Source organism: Aplysia californica, unplaced genomic scaffold (assembly GCF_000002075.1).
Source record: "Aplysia californica isolate F4 #8 unplaced genomic scaffold, AplCal3.0 scaffold00024, whole genome shotgun sequence".
Classification (NCBI taxonomy): Eukaryota; Metazoa; Mollusca; class Gastropoda; order Aplysiida; family Aplysiidae; genus Aplysia; species Aplysia californica.
This window is the reverse complement of record NW_004797294.1, coordinates 429,371-440,029: the sequence shown is the minus strand read 5'-3', so window position 1 is coordinate 440,029 and position 10,659 is coordinate 429,371. Positions and strand designations below refer to the sequence as shown.

The 10,659-nt window shown below is 40.4% G+C and overlaps 1 protein-coding gene across 1 annotated transcript in view; it reads right to left on the bottom strand.

The window, feature by feature from the left end:
- The window catches only part of LOC101852533 (trichohyalin), a 40,117-nt gene that overhangs the window by 15,374 nt on the left and 14,084 nt on the right, over positions 1-10,659 (bottom strand). The window contains exons 7-13 of the mRNA XM_005090955.3: positions 9,274-9,382; positions 8,419-8,516; positions 7,748-7,822; positions 7,081-7,181; positions 6,397-6,524; positions 5,709-5,864; positions 4,795-5,022 (exon numbers count right to left, since the gene is read on the bottom strand). Coding sequence (XP_005091012.1) covers positions 4,795-5,022; positions 5,709-5,864; positions 6,397-6,524; positions 7,081-7,181; positions 7,748-7,822; positions 8,419-8,516; positions 9,274-9,382 — 895 coding nt within the window. The remainder of the gene's footprint in view (positions 1-4,794; positions 5,023-5,708; positions 5,865-6,396; positions 6,525-7,080; positions 7,182-7,747; positions 7,823-8,418; positions 8,517-9,273; positions 9,383-10,659) is intronic.

Sequence of the window (10,659 nt, the reverse complement as noted above, 5' to 3'; positions counted from 1 at the left end):
CACACGCCCAAGACACGATAAAACAAAACAAACACAAACTGGCCAGTGGTCTAATGGAACAGGCTCCAGAACGGATGGCGATCTAGGGAAGTGTCCGGGGGATACTTTGGAGATCGGCCAAACTCACGCTAGGGCTCTGGGGTTTGAGAGTGAGTGGGGGTTGTAACCGGTGCTTGTGAGTGAGTAGAGTAGTCGGACCATAGACAGAGAACCGGTGGGAGAGGGTGAAATGACGGCAAATATTATAGGGACGTTGCAGTTATTGCTACAGTTGGTATTATTCCTTATTATTGTTGGTCTTGTCATCATTGTTTGTTGATTGTTTTCGTTCGTTTATCGTTTTTTTGGGGTTATTTACCGTATACTGTTGTTTTCAGTTGTTTATTTTCTTATTTGTTTTTGTTGGTGTTGTTGTTATTTTTTGTTGTTAGTTTTCGTTTATTGCCGTTGTTCATTTAAACCAATTGTAATAGTTTTAGATTGTCGTTTATTGTTGGATTTTCTCTGTTGTTCAAATTTAAAAGTTGTGTTGGTTACTGTCGTTGTTCTTTTTCGTTCGTTTGTTGCTGTTGTTGCTGTTGTTGTTGCTTTTGTTGTTGTTGCTGCTGTATCTGTAGTTGTTTTTGCTGTTGTTGTTGAACAATTCAAGATATTCATTTCTTTTAGGGACAGTCACTGTACAAAGGCCGCATTCAGAAAGGATCAGATTGTAATGATATAACCGCCGGCGGAGATCTGACGTGATCCCGACTTTAAAGCTCATTACTTTACTGTACCTGTTATGTCCAGATAAGTACACTGGTCCAGTATGGTAGGTGGGCGTGGATCTACGTCTGAACTCTTGAGATTTCATTTCGGATAACATGCTACGCAATGATATACAGGTATCCAAGGGGAAACAGGGAACCGAAATAGACAGCTGATAATCTGCATGTCTGAACAAAATGAGATACCGCCCCCTCACCCATTTCTGGTTGGGGGTCACTCATTGCATAAGCTATATCGTATCTGAAGTAACGGTGACGCCCTTTCATTATCTCTCCTAGTCAACTAGTTTTCTCTTTCCCACCAATCTGCCGAACGTGAGTGACCAATGGTAAACACAAAATAACTCCCCAATTGCCATAACGTGGGGGCTGCCTTTGCAAGAACCCGCCACTTCTTGTGCAATAATATTTAAGTGGGTTTTTTTTAAATGGAGATGTTGTAATACACACCCCCATCCCCAAACCGACATAATTCAAGTCATCAAGGAAGCAGGATTCGACCCTGCCTGTCAGGACTAACCCGGAATGAAAGGAACGCAGCGTCCCAGCAGACTGAGGTACAGTAACTGAATAAACACTCTCACCACACAGGAATCGAGTTTGGGTCTTCTGCGTGCGACAGCGAAGCGCCTAACTACTGCACCACTGACGCCGATATGTTAAACACATGCTAAGACCCAACTAAGACATAAACCTCCCAATTTTACGGTATAGATCTAGATCACATGCCTATATAATAATACATGGCACGTTGTAGGCAAGCGTAAAAGTGTTTGAATAAATGAATAGAATCTAGCTAGATGTGAATGAAACCTCCCAAGAATACGGCAGTTGCCCAGTGACTTAAAAAAATATCTAAGTTCGTATGGTCTGTCCTTGTCCGAATTCTGTAGAGGGTGCGCTCCGACATAAACGCTAGCTGTAGAAGTCGGTGGTGTCAAGTTATCACGGCACCGCGCTGACAAACGATCACTTTCCCCCCGCGAAACGCGAAGATGAGTTTTTGATGAAAACTGGCTCGATGTCGGCGGTGGGTGGACGCTATCCTTCCTCAGCCGCGCCCAACTCGTGTCCTCGGCCCTTCGTTTTCCCGGTCTTCCTCTATTTCTTCTTCTTTTTCCTCTTCTTTCCCGAATTTTTGTTGTTGTATTTTATTGTGAAGTTATATGTACAAATGTTTTAACTGTAGTGTTATTACTTCTGTTCCTGATTTTGTTGTTCTTATTCTGTTTTTTATTCTTTATTTTCTTTTTCTTAATCGTGTTCTTTTTCTTGTCCTGGTTCTTCTCCTTCATCGTCATCTTCTTCTTCTTTCTTTCTTTTTTTCTCTCTTTCTTTCTTTCTTTCTTTCTTTCTTCTTTATAAAGATTAGAATATTCCATCCTTCCCTTAGTGAGAACAAAATATCGCTACCACTTCTTTTATTCTTTATTTTAGTAGAAAACGAAATATTGCAAACCTTTCTTTTCATTTATTTTAAAACGTAAAAGGTGTGCCATTATTTTTTAAGCATCAAGCTAGGCTATGATGCGAAAGACATTAGATCAAATCTTACAAAGAGGCGTTCCTGAACTTGCATCATTTGGGGAGTTCTCAGAACTTTCTATTTTACTTGCCGCGTTGATGTTTGGAGATGTATTTTAAATTTGTTAAAGAATATCGATTTACATTATCTGCATCGGTCCCGTTTGTCACGGCAAACCCTACTTAAGTGGGATATTGTATCCCAGCAAACAGGCGCGATGGTGCTCAACAACATTTAATACGTACAGAAACAAGTTCCTTTGAGGTACAAACTCACGTGTAAACGTAATTAGAAGGGAGAAATAAGCAAACACCTTGCACTAGTGGAGCCCACTCTATAGTGTTAATTTGCTAAACAACAACATCAAAAACAAAACAAAAACAAAATAAAGGCAACATTATCCGAAATTTATAACACTAGCCTCGATCAGATTATTCATTAAATTTGTTCAAGTTGTAAAGAGGAGCATATCGACGCTGTAACGCCCAGTTATATGTTATAGTAGAGGTTTTACGGCGCTCGCTACTGCATAAGGTCGTATGGGCGCCAGAAGATTAGAGGTGTTACAAGAGAGTAACAAACATAAAAAAAGAAGGAGGGGAGATAAGGACGATAGATGTTTGATAGGAAAGAAGAAGCAAACCACACCAGAGCACCCACCAACCACCCCAGGCATGTCTAACCGTTATGACTAAGTAGCGCCGAGACACGGCCGAAAAGGGGGCAGTGAAAAATACAGAAGGACTAAACGACTGGATGTTGACAGCGATTTGACAGTCCATTAATCATCTGTTCGAAAAGATAGATCTGAAGCATCGATTCAGTGGAAGAAAAATACTGATATGACTCTGTGGTTGGCATAGTTCTAGTAAGAGTTTCAAAGCACTTGCAGCACAAATACGTCTTAGAGTGTTATTCAGATGAGGAAGAGGAAAGTTGCTTTCGACCCTGTCATTTATGCGTTGTCTTTAATAAAGTCCGCCGTGTACACTATAACTACTGATGTCTGTGGTGCAGCAGTTAATCGCCTTGACGTCACACGCAGAAGACCCGAATTCGAATCCCCGAGTGAGGGACAATTTTCTGTCAATTATCTCAGTCTTTCTGCAGGGACTTTGGTCGATTTGGCTCTGACAGGCAAGGTCGAAGGCTCTTCTAAAATGATCGAAATTGAGTTGATAGGGGCGTCCAACACATCCATTTAAACTAACTAGCAAACAAAAAGCTCCCCAAAATTTCCACACTACAGGGACACAAATAATATACACATACGTCAATACAAACACACACAGATATAAGCATACACACATTGGTCTTTTATAACCCCCTCCCCACCCCAAAAACAACAACATTATAATAAAACAAATCAGCGCAGCACGCCTACAAGTACAAGTACTCATAGACTACCTAGGATTGCTTGGTCAAGATTCGTTCTATCAAACTATCTTGTCAGTTTAGGTTGAGATACTGCGCTTGCTCTCGTGGGGCGCGTTCGGAGCGCGAGCTATTTATCACGACCCTCGCAACCACAAACAACGATTGACGATATCTTCCACAACTAGGATTTCATAGAATTACGGAGACGACGGGAGCAGCGATACAAGCAAGGTCAGAGACGGCTTTAGACTGCTGTCGTGAACGGTAAACACAAATAAAAAGGAAAGAAAACCACTCAATCCTGCTAGAAAGATTGTTCTAAAACGACCGATTTGAAGGCGTCGCAAACACTGTAAGCCTCGTTCATCGTCAACTCAGTCCAGATCAAAAACCCGAAATCCCATTTGCTTTCTTTCAGAGCACTCAGTTCGCCACTGGAACATCACAAAATCCTTTTTCTTCATAAATCATTTACCATTCTCAAGGCCCACCGTCTCTAGTCCATGCAAATATCACCAACTGCAACTACTTACCAACCTCTACCTTCTCATGTACGGACTCTATAAACCCCAAACACCTCATTAACAGCATTCTCAGTTTTAAAGAGCAAACAAACAAAAGCTGCCTTCCCTGCCAAACCTATCCTCCCCTGCTTACCGACCTCTACCTTCTCATCTATAAACTTTATCAACTCTACCCATCTCGCTAAGCCCTACCCTCTCGATTATCAACTCCGCGTTCCTTGGTAAAGTCCACTTACTTTTCCAAGCTCTGCTTTTTACAGACTCCATAAACCCCACCCAAAATCACTTAGTCTACTTTCTCGCACCACAAAGGCCACCCACCTTGTGGAGCCCTGCCTTCTCAATACTCTACAAACTCCGCCCACCTCAATAAGCCGATTTTCGTTTATAAACTAAAAAATCTCCACCTTCCTTGTAAGGGCCCACAGATATTGTCAAGTTCCACCTTCTCCAGATTCTACAAACTCCGTCCACCTCGCTAAACCCTGCCTTTTCCAATCACAAAGGCCACCTACCTTGTCAAGCACTGCCCATTTCAAACTCAACGAACTCCGCCCACCTCGCTAAACCCCACTTTCTTTCACAAAAAAGCTCCACCTACCTTGTCGAGCTCCGCCTTCTCCCGTATCAACTGCTGCTGAATATCGTCCTCCTGTCTCTTCCTCTCTACAGCGTCCATCTTCATCTTGACGGCGTTGATGCGCTTGATTTCTGCCAGGTTTTGCTGCAGACGACGTACGGCCTGGTCCTGTTTCTGGCGCGAATACTCGGCATTGCGAACGTTGGAGTAGAGCATCTGCTCCTGTTCCTCGCCTTTGTTCACCATTTTCTGAAACGATTGTTTTAGGAGAATCATGATAAGTGTTTTATGGGAGTTGTTGTATTAGTATATTACGCCCCCATCGACGAAACAACATTAATGAGGGAGGAGACAAACTGATTCAATCATACTATAACGACTAGACAAAATTGTGTCAGATAAATCCACGAAGAAAGACGAAAATACTGAATAAAAAATAATGTCTTCCCCAGTGGAAATAGAAGTTGCATCTTTAGCAAGGGAGGCAAAGAGACAACCGTAACATCACAGACGCTGGTAAAGAAGCCAGTATCCAGTTATTACAGTCCTTCTAACAAGCTTTTTCCAGAATCCTCAATTGAAAGAAAAAGAGTGAAAACTTGATTAGAGTATATTCTTTATCTCTTCTGTGCATTTATTCTGGAAAGGATAGACAAGTTGTGGTAGATGTCGAAATTCATCGAAGGTTAAGTTTAGCAATCATTATTTTGACAGGTAGCTCAACTCTAAGCATCTATCTATCTTACTGAAAACGTATCTCTCTCTTTGTCTCTCTGTCTTTCTGTTTCTCTCTGTCTCTCTCTCTCTGTCTCTGTCTCTCTCTCTCTCTGTCTCTCTCTCTCTCTCTCTCTCTCTCTCTCTCTCTCTCTCTCTCTCTCTCTCACTCTCTCTCACTCTCTCTCTTTCTTCAGAGAAAGGTAAAAACCCTCACTCACCTGGAAAAACTTCAGCTCATCTTCATGCTTCTTCCTCTGGGCTTCGTGGTCTCGAACCCTGAACCTTTGCTCCCACACCTCTTGCTGACCGTCCTCTTTCTCTTTCTTCTGCTTCATGTGGGCAGTCAGGCGGTTCACTCGGCGGGCATTGTGGGCCTGAAGTAAAGACATCAAAATGGTAGGAGTTATCATTAGAACATCTTTTGAGTAGGGGTCATCATTAAATCATTTTATTAAACGTAGGAGTTATTATTAAAATATTTTTTTCAAACGAGCTATCATTCCTGCATTTTTTTGTAAAATTTATCTTTCAAACATTTGTTTCATAAGAGTTTTCATTTTAAAATTTTGTTCGTACACGTGATCACTCAGACATTCTTTTCGAAAGAGTCAGAATGGGCATATTCCTTCTGTAGGAGTTATCATTTAAACCAATGCTTGCAAACCCTGACGACATCACACCCAAGTAGGCAATTTGGTTATACTAGTGGGTTGCAGTGACATTTATTGCCTCACTTAGAAGTACATGAAGGTGATAAGAAAGAAAAAAAATTATAACCTCTTAAAGATGCTAAAAGCTGCCCCTGGCTATAAAACGGGTCACAAATGCTGTTCTGGTCTAAAACGTAGCGGCCACCACATTAAGTTTATATATAAATAAATACAACAAAACTATTCGCTGCATCACCTCAACTTTCTGGTCAATCTGGCGAGCCTTGAGGTCCATGCCAGCGTGGAAGGCAGAGTCGTTGAGTTGTCGTTGTGTGGTTGTGTTGTCCTCCAATCGGATCTGGGTGTCTGTCAGATGTCTTTGCTCTGTGACAGATATGAAGTGAATCATTTAATGTGATGCTAGACTCAAGTATTGCAACACTTTAACTTTATGGTTTTCTACTTTATTTCAATTTGGAAGACACTGCTTTAAATCTGCTAATCTCAACGTTTCTTTGTACCAGCATTTATCTCTACTGGTATACTGATGCTGAACACAGAAAAGTTAAACAGCACTGCAGAGGCGATTAGTCGTGTTTACAAAAAAATGTTAAAAAACAAAACAACAACAACAAGAACACCAGCTGTTGACCACACTCCCATTTCCCCTACCCAGTCTACCACACACAGATAAACAGACATACAGAAAAACGCACACCAAAACACACACACACACACACACACAAAGCAAAAACATACATACATACACACAAACACATACTCGCAAACAAACTCATACATACACACACATACAAACATACCCACCCACTCACACCCACACATACAGACACACTAATCCTGAACTCAAAAACATTCACTTTCAAATAAAGTCAGCAAACACAAAAAAGCTTCGGCATTGAGTGAAACCCGCGGGACTCACCATCTCGCTTCTTTATGTCGAGATGAGCTTTAGTGAGAGCTAGGTCCGCATCGAGCTTCCTCTTGCTCATCATGGCTTCTTTTATATCCCCGTCACTCTTCCTGAAAATCAGCACGGTAAAACACACATGCTCTTTACAACACATTTTTTTGCAAGAGATCTCACAGAAGGAGTTTAACGTCTATGTCAAAATTAAGTTATTCTACGACAATTAGGTCAGTTTGTATCATGGTGGACCACGGAATGAATGACCCTGGTTTGAATCTCCAAAGGGGCATTCTGAATTTGGGATGTTTTGGGGAGTTTTACAGCTCTCTATCCATTTAGCTTGCTTTTATCAGAGATGGAAATTCAGTTCAGGGGTCCCATCCCTTAAATAAATTTATAGTGTTAAAAGAGGCATTTAACTCATTTTGAGGAAAACAATTTTCGTGTCATTTACTGTGTATTCATTTACTGAATATCAATTATTTTATTCAAAACAACAATTGAACATGAAGCAAAGCGGCTGTTGTGCCGAATTTTGTTTTTCATATACCACTCACACTGCCTGATCTCAATTTATACTCAACTGAATAAACAACAATTTTATTTTTTAATAAAACAACTATCACATTATAGAAAGGACCTATTTAATAATCTATAATAAAAAAAGAGAATAAATTACGTGAGCTTATGGTCAAGGTTCTTCTGAGCACTCAAATCATCGTGGATCCTGCTTGTGGTGTCTCGCTTCTTGTCTCTGAGGGAAACAGATTATAGAGGACACATATAAGATATGTAGAATAAGATGATGATGATGATGATGATGATGATGATGATGATGATGATGATGATGATGATGATGATGATGATGATGATGATGATGATGAGGATGAGGATGAGTGTGTGTGTGTGTTTGTGTGTGTGTGTGTGTATGTGTGTATCATTGTGTATGTTTAATTGTGTGCGTATAAGTGAGAAGAGACACAGAGAGAGAGAGAGAGAGAGAGAGAGAGAGAGAGAGAGAGAGAGAGAGAGAGAGAGAGAGAGAGAGAGAGAGAGAGAGACAGACAGAGACAGAGACAGAGAAACAGAGAGACAAAGAGAGAAAAAGAGAGAAAGATAGAGAGAGAGAGACACAGAGAGACACAGACAGAGACAGACACTCAAAGAGATAGACGTACGGGCAAACAAATAGACAGGCCGACAGAGATACACATAGACTCAAATATAGACAAAACTATACACAGACACACAGACAGGCAGAGACAAACAAGAAGAACAATAAAAAAAATTTTTAAAGCAGTCATTTCAAGTTCTGAATAACAACTACCATACATCTACAAGTAGATCTACCTGGAGTAGTCATGTTTTTGAACCCGTGCCTTCTGGGCCTCCATGTTGAGAGTGATGCTTAGCTCTGCCAGCTCTTGTTTTAGCTTGTGCTGCTCCTCCTAATAAAACAGACAAACAGAATAGATGGTACGCCAGTTAGGTCCGGTTTTGTTTATGGTTTGATAAAGTAAAGGTTTAACATCCCATGCAACCAACGGATTGGCTAAAACAGCACCAGGACATGGATGGCTTGTGTCTCTATAAATAAATTATTGATGGTCGGGTTAACATCTCATGTACAAATGTAACTGTTACACTATTAGCTTATTTACCAGATGGTAACAGCGAATTTAAATGAAAGATTCTATTTTGGAAAAAAAATGGCCTGCAAAGTTGCATCCCCCTGCCCCCCGCCCCTACCCACCACAGCCATCACCATCTGCTATAGGCTTCCATTGGCAAGGAAATACAGCGTATCTCTGAGCTCCAGTAACAGCAAATTGGACTAGTACAATGTACATAACATTAGGTATACACAAAGAGAGAAAGAGAGAGACAGAGAAAGAAAGAGAGAGAGAGAGAGACAGAGAGAGAAAGAGAGAGAGAGAGAGAGAGAGAGACAGAGAGAGATAGAGAGAGAGGGAGAGAGAGAGAGATAAAGAGAGAAAAAGAGAGATACATGGGAGAGGGGGGGTAGAGAGAATGAGACAGAGAAAAACAGAGAGAGAGAGAGAGAGAGAGAGAGAGAGAGAGAGAGAGAGAGAGAGAGAGAGAGAGAGAGAGAGAGAGAGACAAAGAGAAGGAGGGAGAGCTGCACATTATAATCTCGTACGTATAAATGTACGTCTTGTAAATCATAGAACATCCTTATTGTACCTCCTTTTGCCTCATCTTGGATTCAAAGTCCTGACTAAGTCGATTGACCTCTGCCCTCTTGAGCTCTATAGCGCTTTTCTTGGCGTGGTACTTCCGCTCTAGGTCCGATCTATGTGATTGTATACAAACACGCGAAATCTTATAATTCAAGGATGACTATGCTTTCAACAATTTCAAAAGTACAACTAAAAAGGCGGAGTAGCTGAAGAACTTTAGAAGAGATTAAATTTGATTACCTGGTGAGGAAATTACCGATTACTTTATTAGGAATACCCAAAAACAAAGTCACGGAATTCATAACGACATACAAATATCAAGATCAGTTTGCCTTAATTGAGTTTGGCAAACAATAATCACATACAGCAAACAATTTTGAAAAGCAACACATATGAGCTACTGAAAAGAAAGTGTTATGCTGAAAAGCACAAGCACGTCTTAATGCTATTTCAGTATGGTATGGTGCAGGAGTACTGTATTTGCAGATCTTTCACAAATGTATTGAGATTTTATTAATGTGCGTTTACATGATGGCAAAGAAAGGTTTTTGATAGCAGTATAGACACCATTGAATGCACGGCAACAAGATGACCTAAGCCTACATATACGGTTTATGTAAATGTACTCAAAAGCACTGATACTTTGAAAAAGTCAATTGGTTAATGACAAAGTTCTACCGAATGGAACAGCAGAAAAGCAATAATGCACTATGTATGATGAGCAAAGAAAAAAGGTAGGCAGAAAAACATCCAGACAGACGGAAAAAGATTTGAATTAAACGCATTATCATTAGTGTTTAGGCAAATGCCATTTAAGAGGATTTAATATAGCCAGATCTGCAAGAACAGACTGATGTGGTATCTATAATGAAAAAATGTTCTGAATTATACAAATACACTATAGCTAGTCTGGCAAAAAACACCGGACAGAGAAGGTAGTTTAAGATGAGGTATCTGGTTTAGATAACGGTGGTTGCAAAACATCAAGCTTACTATATAATGGGCTATGAGAAAGTAGATAAGAGAAAGAACAAACAGTGAAAGTCGAAACACACCGATATTGTGGTGATGTAAATAAATTAAATAGAGTATGTGGTATTGTAACAAGAAGAAAGTGAAATTGTACTTAATTTAAAACATTCACTGAAAATGTGAGAATGGAACCATGATTGCTCTACTGAATAGTTGATAAAACAATGACATTCTGAATGAAAATACGTTTAAATTGTGCTTTTCAAGTTAGAAAAAGATGTAACATTGCCCATGCATGCACGCAAGCACGCACACAAATTAACAACGTCCATGTGAACAAATGCGTACACTCGTATATTGCAATCTCTCCAACGCACAAAAGGAACTCCCTGGCACCCCTTCTCTCTCTCTCTCTCTC